This window comes from Geosmithia morbida (genome assembly GCF_012550715.1).
Source record: "Geosmithia morbida isolate 1262 chromosome Unknown scaffold_0, whole genome shotgun sequence".
NCBI classification, from domain to species: domain Eukaryota; kingdom Fungi; phylum Ascomycota; class Sordariomycetes; order Hypocreales; family Bionectriaceae; genus Geosmithia; species Geosmithia morbida.
The window spans coordinates 520202-539312 of record NW_023336187.1 but is presented as its reverse complement, the minus strand read 5'-3'; the positions used below and the strand labels follow the sequence as shown (position 1 = coordinate 539312).

The window sequence follows — 19111 nt, the reverse complement described above, 5'->3', positions numbered from 1 at the left end:
TCTCATGTTTTTTTTTTTTCCCTCCCCGTCGGACATGCCAATTGATCAATCAAGACGATCTTTCTCACTCCAAACGTCATTGATACCGGTCTCATCGTACATCATCACTTCACTGTACTCAGATACACAGCGTAGACAGAATATACTAGATGGATAGAATTTTCTCGATAGAATTTTCTCTTAACAAAAGAAACTAAGTAAGGAGCGTAAACAGTTATGAACAAGTATAACTATAGACGAAAAGGAAAAGAACAAAGGAGATCGTAACCAGTCGTAAAGAACCGTCTTGTCCTCATCAGGTCGTGAAGGAGAAAGGAGATGATAAGATGAAAAAGAGTGACTTTTCGAGAAGACATTCTTCCCCACCTGAGATCTCTTGTTGTGTCAGTGGTAAATGTATTCCTCTCTCCATGAGAGAAGAATAAGAGGTAGATTGGGGCGTCCCCCAACCTCTCAACTGTAAAAAGTCGAAGATACAAAAGAAAAGAGTGCAGTTCTTCTCTCGTTAGAGATGGCACCTCGAAATGGAGGTGCAAGATGAACGTGCTCAGAGGCGAAAAGAATGTTCAAAAATGCAAACGCCAATGTCTGCATGCCCTTGGTGGAACAAAGAGGGCAACAGACAGTATGTTGTAAGAAAGAAACCCTGTGCATGAATTTCCCTTTCCAACCTCAACCCCAAACCTCTCCAACAAACTCTTTTGGTAGTGGTGATAAAGCAAAGCTTTTGGGGGTTACATTTCCCCTTTATCCCTCCCTAGTTGTCGTAAAAACGTGCGTCGATTCGATGCGAAAAAAAACGTCGTAACAGTCGTGTCGAAAAAAAAAGGTAGTAAAAAACAAAACAGAAAAAAATTAAAAATGTGTTTCAAAAAAAAAAAAAGCAAAAAGAAAAAAATGTGGTCGTAAAGTCAGATATGGCGTCGTAAAAAAAAAAAAGGGGGGGGGGGGGGGGGGAGGGTCGTCAAGAGCGCGAGAAAAAAGAGAAAGTAGATGAAATGGGGTGTCGATCGTCATGGTTGGTTTGTTGGGCAGGTAGGGGACAGATCAAACTGGCAGTTGGTCAAACTGAGACACAAGCTCGCGAATGGTCCATCGCCAGTTGTCACGGTCCCTGACACCCCGACCAGTCCACTTCTCGCACTTCTTGCGCCAGCGGTCCTCCTCCTCGCGCTGTCGGCGGATGAACTCTGGACCGACGTCGAACTCTTCGCCGACAAGCCAGTCGTCATTGATATCGCTGACGCGGCCGCTGCGACCGCCGTGCGTGCGGACACCCTCGTCGTCGGTTCCGTGGTTGTCATCCAAGTCGGGGATGTCCTTGAAAGGGTCTTCCTCGTCGGAGCTGGAGGCGGCACCGCTCATCTTGTCCGGAATGTCGCTGCCGAGGATGCCTGCGGTGCTGTTGTCGCTCTTGTGCTGCGAACCCAGCTTCATCCAGCACATGTTCTCCGGGTCGAAGACCATGCCGTTGACGACCTGGATGCCCTTTGTCGCGCTGATGTTGGTGATGAGCGCCGGCCGGGGCGTCGAGACCTCTTTCTCCCGGGCCGAGTGGGGTGTGGCTGCCGTGGGTGTAGGTGTCCCGACGGTTCGGGTGTCAAAGGCGTTGAGGGCGTTGTCGTTGCCTTCCCACCGGAAGGTCTCGGGGTTGTAGAACATTCCGTTGACCACTGTGTACACGTATCAATAAACCAGCTCGAAGATCGGGGAAACAAGAGAAAAGAACAGTACACACATTTCGACTCCTTGCTGTGGCCGAGGTTAGAGATGAGATGGGGTTTCAGCTGCGGCGGGCGCTTGGGTGGCTTCTTGGACCTCATGGTAGACGATGGCTGAATGCTCCGAGTGTTCGTGCTGTTGCCCTTGGCCGCAAGCGGCGGGCCGCGCTGAGCGTTGACCTGAGCTAAAGGTCCGCCCATGCTGGAGGTTGAGCGATGAGCAAGAGACGTCTCACGAGCGATGCGGCTTGCCGTCGTGTCGCGCGCAAAGTTGGGCAGCGAGGAGCCACCCCTGTGCATGGGGAACGTCGGCGTCGGCGTAGAGGTCCTGTCGGACGCGATGCTCTGGTGGCTTCTGTGTCGCAGCATAGGCTTCGTGCTGCTTGCCACGGGCTGCTTCATGAACTTCGTCTCGGCCTCCTTGGACGTGGGCAGGTCATCGAATGCATCGAGCTCATGACCGTCGCCAAAATTCTTCTTGTTCTTGGGCCTGCTAAGACGCTCCCACGTGTCGGCCGCCACACGGTACCGCTGAGGACTGGGTGATCGTAGTGAGGAGATGTTGCGCGACTGGGACCTGAAATCGATGGCAGTTTCCGAGTCGTACCGGCGGAATTGACGGCCAGTCTTGGCGGTGGCGTGGTGAGGTTGGGTCGATGCACCAGAGGGGAGGAAGCCCTTGCGAGCTGAAAGCGCGGGGCTGTCCTGGCCAAAGGTCCGCTGGCGGTCGACCGGCGTCTTGGGGCGCCCGCTAGATTGCGGACGACCGGACTCGCGAGACGGCGGCCTCTCGGCCGCCCGGAAGCTGGATTGCCTTGTCGGGGGGTTCAGGGCCCTGATGGCTGGCAAGGAGCGCTTCTGCTTCAGGAGCTGGGCGTTGGTCGTGGTCGGCTCGTTTCGCAGGGTGGGTGTCGACGCCTTGGGCCCCAGCTCCCTCCTGCTGGGTGTCGGAGGAGAAGCTTGTAGGGAGGAGGCAGAAGGGGTAGTAGGGGTAGGGATGCTCGAGACAGACGACTGGGTCGAGTGGCTGAGACGAGACTGCGGGCGACGAGCACGTTGGAAGATGGGGCCTCCGCTCTCGGACACGGGCTCGAGAGATGTCGAATGTGTGCGCTCATGGTTGAGGCGGGGGATGCGGGTGCTCGAGCTCGACGGCGAAGACGTGTTTGAGAAGGTGACGGACACTGCAGTCCTGGGGCGCGCAGGGCTGCTGGGCTGAGCGTCCTTGACTTTGATGTTCTTGTGGAGGGTAAGCTTCTTGGAATTGAAGACGTCCCCGTCGCCGATTTCCAGGCCATCCAGGAATCCAGGGCGGTCCGCCTCTGCGGGGCTGACAGGCTTCTTAGGAGGAGAAGACGGCTCGGCCGGTTCTTCGGGTATCCTCTCCGGTGAGCGGCTCCTGTGGCGGTGCTGCAGACGATCCTTGAAATTGACGGGACCAGCGGGTAGGACGAGTCCGTCAAAGGTCTCGTCTTCACTCTCGGCAGTGAGGGAGCTCGATATGCTGGGGCTGAGGGCTGAGGCCGAAGAGCTCCTGGTTGATCGTGCATCGCGCCAGGTGCCTCCATGTCTGGTACCAAGGCTACCTTCGTCCCAGTCGAGGTCGTCCGCCGTCGAGGATGGAGTCTTGGGGATGTCTCTACGGGTGGACAGGCGCAGAGTCCCGCTTGATGGCAGCTCCAGGTCCTTTTCGAAATCATCTGCATCGTCCTCCTCCTTTTGCGGCGTGGGTGGTGTGACCAGCGGTAGCGGCTTGGACTGTCGCTTGGTGACCTTGATGGTGTCGAATCCGCCACCAAAAATGTCGTCGTCGTCGTCATCCTTGAATCTGTTCAGGTCAACAGCCGAATTTGGCTTGATGTTGCTGGTCTGGCCCAACAGGTTGTTGTCGCCATCGTTATTCGACGGTGCGTCGTTCTTCTTGAAGGGGCTTCCGCTTCCGTCGTCGCTGAACTGGATAAGGGTTTCCGAGAATTCTGAGGGGGTGCGGGACTTGACCTTGAGCACCTGAGAAACATCGGGGAGTTCAAGGTCGCTTTCCCAGTCTTCGTGCATGACTGTGCGCAGTTTCCTGCCTCCCAGCCTCTTGATGGTACCGCCCATGAGGGCAGACGAGGGGACATCCTTCGGCACCGGTATGCCCGCCCTCTGCGCAGCGGCTATAGCGTCCAGGATCGACTTCTCGTCGTCGCCGGGGATCTGGACATGGCGCTCGTCTTCGCCGGCCCACGACTCGAGGTCAGAACGGAAGGACATGTGTGACGAGTTGGAGTCTCGTCTCCTGGGTGTGGGGGCATTGGATGCGATGGTTGAGCTGGTCCTGGTCCTGAAGCCGACGTCGTCTCCTTCGGTCATGAAGTCGCCATCGTCCCAGCACTCGATCTCCTCCTCCACCGGTCGTCGTGGTTTTAGGGACAGCGTCTCCATGGCTGCGGTTGTTGGGTTGCCGGCGACGGGGGGGACATGTGGCCTAGGGCCACGGGCGAAAAGGGCGGGTCTGCACTTTGTTGTCGAATGTTATGGCAGCTCCTTCTCGAGATTGGCGTGTATGTGCTCGTAGATGTGAAGGGGGAGAAGAGTGACAAAAGAAAGAAACAGAAAACGAAAGAGAGTAGCTATCTCGGGGCCTATAATGCTTGGGCGTGTGCGCAAATTCTTGTTCGGTGATGCTGAGGTTCGAAAAATGGTGGACTCGCCAATCGGTGGTGTTTGCTGGAATGGAGGCTGGGATGGGGGAATTTGGGATGGGGGAATTGGGGGGGGGTGGGAGGCTGGGGCTTTGGGCCGTCTGTATAGGCTCCAACGCCCCTCCAAGCGTAGTGGTGGCCGGTCTCTCACGTGATATAGAACTTGGTGGGCTGCGATTGGGCATGAATGATGACAAAGATAAAACGACGCGCCTGCTGTCCGCGTCAAGCTCGCGTTCAGATGTAGCGCTGCAGGGTATTCACGAATCGTGAAAAAATTTTAATTTGTTTTTTTCCTCGGGTCTATTCTCGGCTTGGGCTTCAATGGCTGTGCTGTTGAGACTTTAGGTAGGAGTAGATCTGGCTGCTCAGTAAACAAAGCAAGGCTGGAAGCATTGGCGCCTCTTTTCATAGTCTATGAACTATTCTTCTCGATAGCGACCCGATAGGCCCTTTTTCCAACAGTATATACTTACGCGAAGGGCAACTATCAATAGTGACTCTCTCAAAACAGCCCTCATACATGTATTGATACCATGTACAGACTACACGATACAAGTAAGTAGCGATAGTACTGAAATATTACATGTATGTTTCATCTATTACAGCACGAGCATCTGCATAATGAAATCATGGATGTAAGGCCTAGATGTATATTACCGTATACGCAACCACTGGGGTACCAAATATTCTGGTCAGACCATCCGCTCATCAATTGACAATTGACAATTGACAACTGGACTTGGACATCCGTGCACATTAATACCAGTCTACAGGCGTTATTATCAGCGCGGAATGCTTGCATGAACGCCTACTCGTACAAGTAATTTCCATCTTCAATGCGATGCCCTTCATCACATCTCCGGATATTGAGTCTTCATACGATGTAAACGCCCTCTCGGGCAATGCCCAAAGAGGCATGTCTAGCTTGTAACATCTCCGAGGCAGTGTCTTCTCGATTGACCTCCTAGCCCCTTTTGCGAACCAGCACCCTCTATTTCATACATTCTCGTACATGTACGACATAGGCAGGACTTCCGCAATGGCCGTGCCGCCAGCTTGTCGGTATCCACTCTGCTAGGGTTCTGGGGACTGTACGGTATTCGGACCCATATTACCTAGGGGCCGGGGATCATCTTGAAAGAACCCGATAGTACCTGGTATGTAGGCAAGATAACTTCGCGAGTTTGGTCAGCGGCTCTCGCCAGCATTCCAGAAGACTATGCGACTGGACAACCGACGTCACGAAGGAAGGGGGGAAGGAAAACGACTATCAACGACAGCTATTACTCGTATGTACAGCTACCGGTCCGGCGGGAAATGTGGGTCATTCCAGCTGGAGCCGATGCATGAAGTTGACCGTTTTTTCCCCTTCTTCTTCATTGATCGTAATCGAGCGCCAGGGGGGGGAGGGGGGCAGCGGGAGGATCACACCCGTACTCGGATCCATGACATGGCCCATAAGGCCAGTTCTTCTATTCTTACCAGTATTATCGACATCTTTAAAAGGGACATCCACCTCTCGTCCCTACAGGTCACGACGTATGAATATGTGCGACTAATATCATCATTAATGGCACCCGTACATCGTACATGGGTGATATTCGAAGCAGGTTGATAGCTCCCTTGTAGTGTCTAAATTCGCTGCCCCCTTTTGAGAGCCTCAATCCCGCCAACCCATGCATCCTCCGTCGGGATTCATTTCGTCCGTCCGTCGGGCTAATCCAACTCCGCTCCGTCCATCGCCCGACAGCATCATACGAGCACGTATTCCTCGTAAGGGCGCCACCACAGCAAGCAGCACGATCCTGTTATCGATTCCAGAAGTTAAACCCATATTACATCCGTTTGTGTTTGACTGGAGTGCCTGGACGCATCATATTCGCCAGCGCATACTACCGTTGGAGTTAAGTTCTAAGACAGAGTCTGCCCGACAGATGCCTCGCGACCTATCCAGACACACGGACGGATTCATCGTTGATCGGTGCGACCAACTCCGCTGGCAAGGGCCCATCCATCCCTGCCCAGAGTCCCGTACGTATTATGATTTATTACGTCGCAGTCATCATCTTGGGAGGACCCTCTCCCCCTAACCCTTTAACACGTGGTGTGCTCTGAGATGGGGAGGAGAGTGTTGAGCACATACACACCCAGGTAGCATCAGCCGATCGTACCACCAGCCATCGAAACCTGCCTCCTACAAGACTCGTGTCTCCCTGACCCGTTCCCGGTGACGAGACATCTCCTGTCAGGTCTCGTACAGCACGATCAACATGCGGACAGCTATCCCGACAATCTCAGCCACCCACACCCCACTATGGAGGGAGCGAGACCTCCGTCGCACACGCGTTCCCTCGGTCGGACAGCAGGAATGCGGAAACATCAAAGGCCCATGCATGTGCGTGAGAGGCAACCCGCTAGCCAGCACATGCGCGCTGCACGACGACGTGACGGGCTATCAGGAAGCACAAGACAGCCGCAACCACAGCCCGGCCGCCATCGTCGAGCACGTTGCACCAAATAATAAGCGGAGGAGGATGTCGGATATTCTGTCCCAGCAGCAGCAAGCGAAGAGGGCGCACCGGTCCGATATTCGCCTTGGGGAAGCAGAGACGGCGCCAGCTGGTTTGGATCTGCAACCGTCGACGTGGGGATGTGGTGGTGGCCTGCAGCAGCAACTGCAGCAGCAGACTGTCGACCCGTCGAGCCTCGCGCTGCCCGTCGACGAGACGGCAGACCTCGACCCCGACCTGTGGTTCTCACAGCAGATATCCCACTTACTACAGAGCGAGAAACCTAAACCCCAGAACCAGCGCCTGGACATCGCCCGGAGCAGGCGCAGTGCACCATCATCTTGGAGCTTCCCGGTTCCTGGGACTTTTCAGATCGCATGTCCAATATACAGCCGCATGCGTAACGACGCAGGCATGCTGTACCAGAATGGCCTGTAAAAAGAAAAGGAAGGTGACACGGTTCGATACTGTTCACGGGGATTGTCACATATCTGTGACATGGATGTCGCGTAAGCGTCTGGTAGTACGGGGCGGAACCAAAGTGGGAGGATTCAGAATCAATTAATTAATATTCTTCACCGTGGCAATTTGTAAATAGTAAAAAATCAACCATATTCTTGGCAGAATACCAAAAAACATGGACATCTTCCCACAGAAGCAACATGCATACAGTAAAGAAAGGAAGAGGAAAGCAGGGAGCGTGCTTAGAGGTATTCCTTGACCTGGTCTGTGGACCAGTTCCAGAACTGCTGGGCGACACTGTTGCCGTCAGGGAGAGGCTTGGCACCATCGGCAATGTCACGCCTCATGCTGAAGAAACGTCCCCATGGGCCGACTAATGGTAGTAATAACCTTGTTAGCTTTTGTTTTGGAGATGCACGCCTGAATCGCATGCACGCATGACATGTTTCTCGAAGAAGGGGGGGGAGGAGGGAGGTGGGGTGGGTTTAGTAAAGGATGGGAACCTACTCCATGCGCCCGTCTTCTCCATAGTGACTTCTGGGGAAAATCCAGCGAACAGTTCGGTGTAGGCTCCGTAGACGGAAGGGAAGAGCATGAACTTGGTAAAGGCCTGGAGAGCGGGCTTCATGTAGCCGGTCTGGTTATCGACGGTACGGTAGAGGTCGGAGTCGAGGTTTCCAGGGTTGGCGGCCTGGGGGGAATGACGTGTGTCAGCTTCCCCCTTTTTTTTCCCACGTATTACCGAATCGTAGTGTAAGATGATAATAAGACTATCAATCATCTCACCCATACGGGAAGAGATGATAATAGAACTATCGACCATCTCACGTCACACGGAAAGTGGGGAAGGGGAGGGATTGAACTCACCACGCTGACAATGTTGTCATCCTTGTGAAGGCGGGCATACTCAGTACCGTGGTAGTAGTTGCCGGCCTTGCTGTTGCCATAGAGCGTCATGGGCTGGTAGGCGTCGACGTACGACTCCTTGCCCTTGTTCAGGGCAGGCATGTCGACGCCGTTCTTAACGGAGTAGAGCTCCGTGGCGACGGAGGCAGTCCACACTACGCGCACGGCTCCAGGCTTCTCCTGGGCGGCCGTCGCCTTGAGAGTCGGGGTCAACAGTTGGGTGAAGAGGAAGTGGCCCAAGCAGTTGGTGCCCATCTGCATCTCATGGCCCTGGGCCGTCTTAGAGCCCTTGGGCGGCATCATGACGCCGGCATTGTTGATGAGCACGTCCAGCCTGGTCTCCTTGGCGACGAAGGCCTCGGCGGAGGGCTTGATGGACGCGAGGTCGGCCAGGTCCAGCTTCAGGAACTCGGCTTTGCCCTTGGAGTCAGGCAAGGCCGCCTTGATCTCGTCAATGGCAGCCCGGGCCTTGCTCTCCGTTCGGCAGGCCAGGTAGACATTTGCGTTGGCGCCGTACAGGATGCGCGCCGCTTCCTTGCCTACACCTGTGTTGGATCCGGTGATGATGCAGACCTTGAGGGGTCTTCAGCTGGAGAAGGGATGGGGAGGAGAGTGTGGGAATAAATGCTAACCTTGCCAGCGAGATCGGGGAGGTCCTTTTCAGTAAACTTGGGCTTTCCGGGTAGAATCTGCTGCATGATAGAAGGTCGCGCATAGCCTAGAGACAGCATGATGGGCGATTCGTCTGTTCCTGAAATGTGCAGTAGTGGTATATGGAGTCGTATGGGGGGGAGGAGAGAAGGCCTTTCTTGCTAATCCGTACTTTCCTGTTGATTGATAGTTGGAGATAGTTGGAGGATTGAGAGAGAGAAGATACACGGTAATAGCCTCGATTCACAGGAGGCAGGAATGGCCCAGTGTCGTAAGTAATATTTACTATAACATTAAGCTACTATCAGGAATACGTCGTCATGTGGTGGGCGGTAAGTGCAAACTCCGTTTACCCCTCGGATTTAGGAATTACCAGAGGTCAGACAATCGGCTGTCAACCTTGAGCTCCCGTACATCACCATATATGTGACTAGGGGGCGATTGGCGGCGGCGCTGGCGTTGCCACCGCTCACTATTGACTACTGAGACTCCAGTACCTGTACCTGTACAGACTACAGATTATGATAATATGTAATAGTAGCAGTAGCGGTGGTATTGATTGATACAGTAGTCATAGTCATGCTCAGTACACAGCTGTCTACAGACAGGTTTTGACAGGGTCTAGAAGACGTGGACCTGAAGCTATCCTGTTTGCCTGTCTCATAATATTCTGTATGTATCGATAGCACAGATCCGGGCCACCGGATTTGGCGTCGGCACACTGAATCCCGGTGGGTGATTGTTACGTGTCGTATTGGAGCCCTGGTAGGCAAGGGGGGATCCTGATGGTTTACGGTGACACGCAAACTACGTGGTGTGCTCCGTTTCCTGGCCACGCCGTCGATTCAATGACTGCAGTGTTTTGATTCACGCCAAGCGTCACGCCAAGCGTCACACCAAACGTCCACGCTACAGGTACAGTCAGTATAACGAATCCTATGCTGCTCCAGTACGGCTCTGGTGGGAAAAGTGCCATCAACTCACAAAGGCTCGGTATGCTAACGTACAAAATGGTGCAGGTCTATGGAAGGCCGAGCAGGTAATGATGCTGATACCATACGGATATCAACCGTTGAACCCCGAAGCCCGATGTGACTCTGTTCCACCTACTCCTTGCAATATTCATCTTAACAGTAACACTGATAACACTACTATATATTATTCACTCATTCGAGCTCTCTGAAAAACGGGATGGGGATTGCTCCGGTATATATGCATACACGTGTCCAAGACACAGAGACTACGCGACGACACACCGGCATACAGAGGACGGATGCTCCGTACCTCTGTCGCTATGTGGGGGGTATTAGAGGTAGATACGATACGTCTTGACAAGAGAGGAGAATGAAGGTTTTGGGTACGTCTGCGAACTCCTCCTCAAGGTGGGGCAAACGCGCACATTCCGAATCTCCGGGGACGTCTACTCGACGCTCGTACTTCTATGCAGGACACGAATACTTACAGCGCATCAGAGACCGTGGGTTGTTCCCCCAATTCCTTGATATATGGGTACGAGTGAAGGAGAAGGAGGCAAAAAAAAAAATTCAAAAAAAAAAAATCCACAACTCCACACGCACCTCGGCATGTTGAACAGAGTATTGATCTGTACTGCGCAGCTAGTTGGCAGCTTTACCGGTAATAATACTCCATTATTGGTATTCGTACTCCGCAAGTACAGTAGTAAAGGATCCTCCTCCTTTTTGCGGTGCTTGCCCCTCAACCTCGGCCCAGTAATACGGGTCCGAGTCCTGTTTGTCGACCGCATTTTTGCCTCATCGAATGTTCAAGAACCCGCTTGCCTAGATGCATAGTAATCATAGTACTGCTATGGTCCTCTATTGCCATTGTCATGAGGGGGGAAGAGGTGGAGATGATGAAAAGCTGATTTCAAATCCGTACATGGAGTGGATGTGGGAAAGGGAAGGAGAGAATAGTGTGCCGCAGTCCATTTTCCCCCCTTTTTTGCCATGGAAAGCTGCTCAGGCCAGGGCATGAAGTAGTATTTAATACCTTTGAGATGACGCAATAGAGCCTGTTTATCAGGGACATGTATTCCCTGCTGTCTTCGATTTCCCTCCCCCTCTTCTTACTTGTTTCATTGGGAAGACAAGGTTGAACAAGAGAACACAAGCTACCATCATCTTTTTCGCTCTTCACCACCAACACACCCACAAACACACCATCGTCATGGCCCCCACACCCAATAAGACTCTCGTCTTCAAGAAGATCCCCGAGGGATTCCCCGTGGTCGGGGAGCACATCGCCGTCGAGGACCGCCCCATCGACCTCGACTCCCCTCCCAAGAATGGCCTGATCCTCGAGGTCCAGCAGGCCTCGTTCGACCCGTACCTGCGCGGCAGGATGCGCGGACCCGGCGGCAAGTCGTACATCGGGCCCTTTGACATCGACGCGCCCATCCCCAACGGCACCATCTCCAAGGTCCTCAAGAGCGACAACGCCGACTTCAAGGAGGGCGACCTCGTCTCGGCCGCCACCGCCATCGCCGAGTACGCTGCCGTCTACGATGTCAAGGCCCAGAACGTCCGCAAGATCAGCAACCCCCACAACCTCGACGTCGGCTACTTCCTCGGCCCCCTGGGCATGCCCGGCCTGACAGCCTGGTCCGGCCTGCACAAGATCGGCAAGCCCAAGAAGGGCGAGACCATCTTCATCAGCTCCGCCGCCGGCGCCGTCGGCCAGATCGTTGGCCAGATCGCCAAGAAGGAGGGCCTTACCGTCATCGGATCTGCCGGCTCCGACGAGAAGGTTGACTTCGTCAAGCAGATCGGCTTCGACGAGGCCTTCAACTACAAGACCGAGAAGCCCCTCGACGCCCTGCACAGGCTGGCCCCCCAAGGCGTCGACATCTACTTTGAGAATGTCGGCGGTGAGCACCTCGAGGCTGTGCTCGACGTCATCAACCCCCATGGTCGCATCATTGCCTGCGGAATGGTAAGGCTCAGATCGCGTGCTAAAAAATAAAAATAAAACCCTAGAAATATATCGAGACTGACAGTTCCCTCTCCAGATCGAAAGCTACAACGCTCCCTTGGAGAAGCGCTACGGCGTCAGGAACCTCGTCAACGCTGTCATGAGGCAGGTCACCATTCAGGGCTTCATCGTCGGTTCGCCCGGCTACGGCGATGTCTACTTTAAGGAGCACCAGGAGAACCTCTCCAAGTGGATCGCCGACGGCAGCGTCAAGGCTAAGTTGGACACGACCGAGGGTATCGACAATGCTGCCTCCGGCCTGGTCGGCATTTTCAAGGGCGAGAACTTTGGCAAGGCCGTCCTGAGGATCCGATGAAATGTCCAATGAGTACCTATGAATAGTACGAGTCCACATGAAGTTGAACGATATAGAACGTACAAGGATGATCAAGTCTTAATCCAGTAAAAACCCAGTATTTATATTACCATATATCTACCTTTTAGCGTCTTACGTGTGCACCTTAAAATCAACTTTAGAAGTTGGAGGGGTGCCTTCCATTTCTGGACAGCTAAAGCTGATGGTGGGACTGATGCCTAGAATGCGGAGGAGCTGCCTGCAACCGTGAATTCAATCTTGCATCACACACACACACACACACAGACCCAACACAGTAAGACATTGAGCTCAGCACCGCATATATATACCTTGCATCATACCCTTGACGACTTGTGATGGTCTCTGCCACTCTTCACCACCAGCATCAACAACCCTCAGATACCGTGTGCCCCACACAGGGTAACCCATCCCTTGGGAACTCCTCACAAGAAGCCTCTCACCTTCTGCCGCCACCTCATTGATCATGGGTCATCCGGGCAGGGTCCTCAAGTTCGCCCGAAGCGACGACGACTCCCAGTATGTCCTATTATACGTCGACCCCAACGGGCCCAACCCTTTAGACGTCAAGATCCAGGCCACCGAAGGCGAAGCAGAGTACGGCGCAACATGTGAGCACCGCTCCCACTGTGTGAGCCGCACAGCAAACTTACATCCAGCAAGTCAGGCAAAACGCCATTGATTCATTAATGGTCAAGAACTGCCCCGTATCCGCACCAGAATGGCAGCAGATTGTCGAGAACCTGTTCCGCCAAGAACAACCCGCAGATATACAAGCCGTCGCCACAGTAACCCCGGACTCTTCCATGTCCATAGTCGTTCGACGGTCAACGCGGGGAGTCATAGTAAGTCACACACATCATCCTGGATACCCTGTTTGATCTCCAGGGAAGCAAGCTCATACAATGAACAGCAACGCCTCGGCTCGTTCACACTACCAGCCGTACCCGGCGGCGAGCTCAACGTACTAGACTGGTGCGCCACAGCTGTCGACGCCGCAGCCGAGAGCAAGCATGCCGCCATGGAAGAAACCCAAAGGGTTCGCCAGATGGAAACCGAAGTGGCCAACCTGAAGCGCCAACTCGAGGAGCTCATACAAGCCAAGGACGAGGACGAGACTGCGCTTTTCCTCAAGTTCCGCGACCTGCTCAACGAGAAGAAGGTCAAGATCCGTGAGCAGCAGAAGATCATAGCATCAACTAATGCTGCCGGCGTCCATGGCGATGAGAAGTCCGAATCCCCCTCTGAAGCCCCGGCCTCACAGACGGCACTGCCAGAGAGGAGTCGCAAGGCGGGCCGATCCAGGGACGCGAAGAGAAAGGCGGCTGCTACACCTGTCCCCGACGAGGAAGAAGTTGAAGAATCTCCCGAGCCTATGGACGTTGAAAAGGTCAAGTCGGAACCGGAAGAGACTGATAGCGGAGGCGAGACGGAGGCCACCGAGTCTGCTGATTCCAGCGAGGAAGATCCAGAAGGAGAAGAAGAAGCGCCGGGAAAGACCATCGACAGGGGACCATCCACACCTTCTGCTAAGCGTCCAGAGCCACCTAAGAAAGCATCGGCACAGCCGCCGGCTAAGAGGAGTCTACCCTTTGTTAAGAGCAAATCGAAGCCCCAAGCTGCGCCCAGACCAATAACTGCCGGCGCAGATGATGACACAGATTCAGATGATGAGCTCTAAAACGACCTTTCTCGTTTATTAATATATATCTACCCCATCTTCCTATTCCACAAGCCACCATCCCTTATTCAAGAAATTGACTAGGAGAGGAAAAGAGGGATTGTGCTCCGTACATTTTTTTAGCGCCTGTCATCGGCGGCGAAGATGTGAGTCCACCAGACACGGTAATGTCTCTGCTTGCCGAGCTCGGAAATTTCAGCAATCTCCTTGTCAGTCAGCTTGAAGGTGGGCAGCTTATCTAGGTAGCCCTGCAGCCTCTCGCGCTTGGCGCTCGTAGTGATGACGATAAGCCCTTGGTCGAGGACCCACCTCAGGCCAACATCGGATTCGGTGACGTTGTACTTGTCTGCCAGCTCGGTCAGGATGCCATCTACGGGTCCGCCCCTGGACGAGGTGAGGGGGGTCAGGGGCGAGTAGACAGAAGTGGCGATGCCGTGCTTGCGGTGGTAGTCGATGAGCCCGTCGTGCTGCAGGTAAGGGTGGTACTCGATCTGGTTGACGGCGGGGACGACCTTGGCCGTCTTGAGGAGCGATTCCAGGTGCTCAACCAGGAAGTTGGACACGCCGATGGACTTGGCCCGGCCAGCCTCCTTGAGGGCCTCGGCCTCGGCCCACCACTTCTGGTTCTGCTCGTCGCTGCCGGCAGCAAAGGGCGAGTGGAGAAGGTACAGGTCCACGTAGTCGACGCCCAGCTTCTTGAGGGACTCGTTGAAGGATTCGGTGAGGGTCCTGTCCTTCTTGCCCTCGTGCTTGGTTACGATGTAGAGCTTCTCCCGGGGCACGCCGCTGGCCCTGACGGCCTCACCCTGCTCCTCCTCGTTCCCGTACACTTAGAGGCAGCAGTGTCAGCAAGAGATGAGCGGGGGATTTTCACCCAAGAGACCACAACGTACGCTCAGCGCCATCGAGGTGAGTGTATCCAAGCTCTATGGCCGTCTTGGTCACCTGGACGATGGCATCGTCGAGAGGCCCAGCCGTGCTCTTGTACCGAGCTGTTCCGAGGCCATAGGCGATCTGTCATGTCTCACATGTAAGTTTCTTCTTCTTCTTCCTCGGATCTCAACGCGTTGTCTCCTTACCGTGGGGATCTCGTTGCCATCGTTGAGCTTGATGGTGGGAATAGAAGGAGCCATGGCTGAAGTTGAGAGAGTGCGTATTACGGACTGTTGTGATTGTGGTGAATTGAGACTTTGAAGATGAAGCAGCAGTGGTGGTGGAAACAAGACAAGAAGAAAGCTAGGGGGTATGCCTCTCTTTTATAGTGCTATATACGCATGTATATATATAATGATGAAATAATAACACAGAGCAATGAGGTGCTCTGTCTAGAAGACGAGTCGGGTGCGCGTCGATGCTGTCCATGGTACCCCCTCCACCTCTTGAGGGGTGGGGGGGCCGGGGGCGGAATACAAGAGCGGGGTTCCCTGATCCGAACCTGACAAGGTATCCCGTCAGATTTCTTGCGTGAATGAATACATGGAGGTTCTTGGTGAGGGTCTCCTACATCCCAGTCCTATTGCTGTCTACGCTGATGATTGTTAATCCAGCCGAAATCTTCATCGTCTCTGTATGTTTGGATGGTTACTAATGATAGTATTAGTCAGTCGCGATTACTAACATCGGTAGACGTACTCAAGTTTAGCATCGAATCTTCCATCTGGACAACGGGAGCCACAAAAAGACGTCATTCTGATCGAGTAATATTGCTGGAACACTGTACAGAGAGCGCATCTGACCTGCTACCCTCTACCTATTCAAGTATGGCAGGGCTGAATAATATCACGGAGAGAAGGAGATCCCAAGTTGTCATCATGAACGTGGGTGCCCCGGGCAGGCCCTGTTCAGGTCTTACCTGCATGGTGGTTGCACGACCGTTGTCATGCAACAGTTCCGACCTCGATCGGGCAACATCAGGGTGTAGTCGCTAGGCGAGTGAAGAGGTATTATTGCTCAGTCGAGTTCACGCTCGATTCAACTTGAACTAGTTCCATATTCCACCAGCTAGCTTGTTTCCTGTGCCGTATCAATGATACCGCCATCCGGTAGGATAACCTCGCCGGAACGCACCTAACCTTTCTTGAATCCGGGAAGGTGAAGTGCCTCGTTTCATCGGAACAGCGTGACCGTTCGTGTGGAAAGTAGAAGACTTTTCCTAGGTGGCTGTTATGCATACTAGTAATACTGCATGTAATACTTGCGAGGTGTCGAACTACTAGTGCAAGTAGATGGTGGTCAGAGGGCACGTCGGCCTGTGACCGGAGTGTTGGTAGTGCCCCACCTTATCGGCGGCGCTCGCACAGTGGTGATTCCACATCAGACAAACCGCTCCGTCTATTACGTATCTATGCAGCTTCTCAACGAGTCGTCGCCACATATCCTGTGACATGGTTTTAATCAACACCGAATGATACAAGTCATGTTTCTTCTATTTTTCCTTTTCAAGCCGTCGGACTGTCTCTAGACACCCTACACATGTAACTTTCACAATCTCGATATTCGAACGGACTGGCGATTCTGCTGTTGATGACATCCCGCCTATCACTAGTCTCGAGGAGAGCTGCGAGCTTACCAGCATCACATCACTGGGCAGCACACCGGCCCTACCATCGCACACCTACTGGAATCATCACAGTCGCGGCCACACACCACGGCACGATGGCATCGGGCGTTTCCGTGAGGGACCTGCCCAAAACGTGGCGCTTTACCGAGGCGCTGCCTGCCGACCCTGCCTTCCCTACACCCGCCGACTCCCACAAGCTGCCCAGGGACGAGTTCAACCCGCGCCAGGTGACTGGTGCCATGTACACCTGGGTGCGTCCCGACCGCCAAAAGAACCCGGAGCTCCTGTCGGCCAGCCCGGCGGCCCTGCGCGACCTGGGCATCGCTGCCGACCAGGTGCCTACCCAGGACTTCCTTGACCTGGTGTCGGGCAACAGGCTGTACGGCTGGGACGAGGAGAAGCTCGAGGGCGAGGGGTACCCCTGGGCTCAGTGCTACGGCGGCTTCCAGTTCGGACAGTGGGCCGGCCAGCTGGGTGACGGCCGGGCCATCTCCCTCTTCGAGACGACCAACCCGGCCACCGGCCGCCGGTACGAGCTGCAGCTCAAGGGCGCCGGGCGCACGCCCTACTCGCGTTTCGCGGACGGCAAGGCCGTGCTGCGCTCGAGCATCCGCGAGTACGTCGTGTCGGAGGCTCTCAACGCGCTGAAGATCCCTACCACGCGCGCCCTGGCCCTCACGTCCCTACCACACTCCAGGGCTGTGCGCGACAAGTTCGAGCCGTGCGCGCTCGTGCTGCGCTTCGCCGACTCATGGCTGCGCTTGGGAAGCTTTGATCTCCTGCGCGCCCGAGGAGACAGGGGCCTCCTCCGAAAGCTGGCTACGTATGTGGCCGAGGATGTCTTTGGCGGCTGGGACAAGCTGCCTGGTCGTCTGGATAACCCGGAAGAGCCCGCAGATGTGTCTGAGCCCAGGAGGGGCGTGCCGGCTGAGGCGATCGAGGGGCCCGACGATGCGGCCGAGAACCGCTTCACCAGGCTGTACAGGGAGATTGTGAGACGCAATGCCGTCACCGTGGCCAACTGGCAGGCCTACGGTTTCATGAACGGCGTCCTGGTGAGTGACTTTCTCCTTCTTTCGCGAGACCTTTGCCAAGACGACTACAGAAGAGTCCGTGTTCTGGCTGACCGTTGGCGATAGAACACGGACAACACGTCCATCTACGGTCTCTCCATAGACTACGGGCCATTCGCCTTCATGGACAACTTCGACCCGTCGTACACGCCCAATCACGACGATGGCATGCTGCGCTACTCGTACAAGAATCAGCCTACCGTCATCTGGTGGAACCTCGTCAGGCTCGGCGAGGCCGTTGGTGAGATGATGGGCGCCGGCGCCAAGGTGGACGACCCGTCATATGTCGACGGCGGCGTCCAGGATAGCCAGGAGGACGGGGTTGCCCGACTAGGCGAGAAGCTTATCATGCAAGCCGGCGAGGAGTACAAGGCCGTCTTCCTGGCCGAGTACAAGCACCTGATGATGGCCCGCCTTGGGCTGCGTCAACTCAAGGACTCCGACTTTGAGGAGCTGTTCAGCGAGATGCTCGACGCTCTGCAGGAGCAGGAGCTCGACTTCCACCACTTCTTCCGTCGCCTCAGCAACATCAAGCTCGACGAGATTGCCACGGACGAGGCTAGGAAGGAGAAGGCGTCGGTGTTCTTCCACGCCGAAGGCCTGACTAAGACGGTTCCAGAGCGTGACGCGCGGGTGCGACTAGCCAATTGGCTTGGCAAGTGGAGGGCACGGATTGTCGAGGACTGGAGCGAGGGAGGCGACAGCGTCCCGGCTGCAAAGGATGAGGAGAGGATAAAGGCCATGAAGGCTGTCAACCCCAACTTCGTCCCGCGGAGCTGGATCCTGGACGAGGTCATTCGTCGCGTGGACAAGGAGGACGAGACAGAGGTCCTGGACAGGGTAATGACTATGGCCCTACATCCCTTCGAGGACAGGTGGGATGGCCAGGTCTTTGAAGGCAAGACGTACAAGGGTGACGCGGCGGAGGAAGACAGGTGGACTGGCGAGGTGCCACGGTTTGAGCGCGCGATGCAATGCAGCTGCAGCTCTTAAAAGAAAGAGGCTGCTCCATACAGTACTACGAAAATGTACGAGATATAGTAGTAGTAGGATGTAATAGTGTTGGGCATGTAACAACCTTATTGGCGGTGAAGCGCTGATCGTCACACATCACAGAAATAGCTCAAGGGGGGGGGGGGGTGAGGGAATGTTACGACCGCCGGTAAGAGGCAATGCTCACAAAGCAGTAAAAGCTCTCGCGTACTTCCATAAACGGCGTAAATTTTACTCTTGAGCACAAGATAGAGGAAGACTCGATTGGAAAACATCCAGGTTCTTACGCTGGTTGTTCAAGCTCACCTACAATAAAGTGTGCCCGTGTACAATTTATAATTTGGTGAGGAAAGAAGAAGGGAAAGGGAAGAAAAAAATTTAGAAAGTGTTGGCGGTAAATAAAGTGGCTTGTCGGCTATGGGGAAGTATGCCTCAGGCAACCACAAAAGTAATCAGGCGATGATGAATTGGCTCGGGCCAATGACCGTTCACGTAACATAATCCCAAGCCGGGGAAGCCTTAGTAAGCTCCACAATAAC

At 54.5% G+C, this 19111-nt stretch overlaps 7 protein-coding genes across 7 annotated transcripts; 4 read left to right on the top strand and 3 right to left on the bottom strand.

The window, feature by feature from the left end:
- Positions 1-1047: 1047 nt before the first annotated feature.
- GMORB2_0168 (Cytokinesis regulator (Byr4)) lies at positions 1048-4148 on the bottom strand (the record flags this gene model as incomplete). Its single annotated transcript, XM_035462154.1, has 2 exons — positions 1048-1673; positions 1739-4148. The coding sequence occupies 2 exons, from the start codon at positions 4146-4148 to the stop codon at positions 1048-1050; spliced, it is 3036 nt and encodes a 1011-aa protein (XP_035325084.1).
- A 2533-nt stretch (positions 4149-6681) lies between these two features.
- Positions 6682-7359, top strand: GMORB2_0167 (uncharacterized protein; the record flags this gene model as incomplete). Its single annotated transcript, XM_035462153.1, has 1 exon — positions 6682-7359. One exon carries the CDS (start codon positions 6682-6684, stop codon positions 7357-7359), a length of 678 nt encoding a protein of 225 aa, XP_035325083.1.
- A 266-nt stretch (positions 7360-7625) lies between these two features.
- Positions 7626-9038, bottom strand: GMORB2_0166 (Short-chain dehydrogenase; the record flags this gene model as incomplete). Its single annotated transcript, XM_035462152.1, has 4 exons — positions 7626-7756; positions 7819-8074; positions 8251-8862; positions 8922-9038. Coding segments are annotated over 4 exons (1116 nt in total), but the record flags the coding sequence as incomplete, so codon positions are not given.
- A 2089-nt stretch (positions 9039-11127) lies between these two features.
- Positions 11128-12247, top strand: GMORB2_0165 (prostaglandin reductase 3; the record flags this gene model as incomplete). Its single annotated transcript, XM_035462151.1, has 2 exons — positions 11128-11892; positions 11969-12247. The coding sequence occupies 2 exons, from the start codon at positions 11128-11130 to the stop codon at positions 12245-12247; spliced, it is 1044 nt and encodes a 347-aa protein (XP_035325081.1).
- Positions 12248-12731: 484 nt separating this feature from the next.
- Positions 12732-13946, top strand: GMORB2_0164 (DNA double-strand break repair and V(D)J recombination protein XRCC4; the record flags this gene model as incomplete). The annotated part of the gene is made up of 3 exons (XM_035462150.1): positions 12732-12896; positions 12925-13110; positions 13179-13946. The coding sequence occupies 3 exons, from the start codon at positions 12732-12734 to the stop codon at positions 13944-13946; spliced, it is 1119 nt and encodes a 372-aa protein (XP_035325080.1).
- A 119-nt stretch (positions 13947-14065) lies between these two features.
- Positions 14066-15079, bottom strand: GMORB2_0163 (Aldo/keto reductase, related to diketogulonate reductase; the record flags this gene model as incomplete). The annotated part of the gene is made up of 3 exons (XM_035462149.1): positions 14066-14775; positions 14840-14960; positions 15026-15079. 3 exons carry the CDS (start codon positions 15077-15079, stop codon positions 14066-14068), a joined length of 885 nt encoding a protein of 294 aa, XP_035325079.1.
- Positions 15080-16601: 1522 nt separating this feature from the next.
- GMORB2_0162 (Uncharacterized conserved protein YdiU, UPF0061 family) lies at positions 16602-18572 on the top strand (the record flags this gene model as incomplete). The annotated part of the gene is made up of 2 exons (XM_035462148.1): positions 16602-17561; positions 17646-18572. The coding sequence occupies 2 exons, from the start codon at positions 16602-16604 to the stop codon at positions 18570-18572; spliced, it is 1887 nt and encodes a 628-aa protein (XP_035325078.1).
- Between the last annotated feature and the right edge of the window lie 539 nt (positions 18573-19111).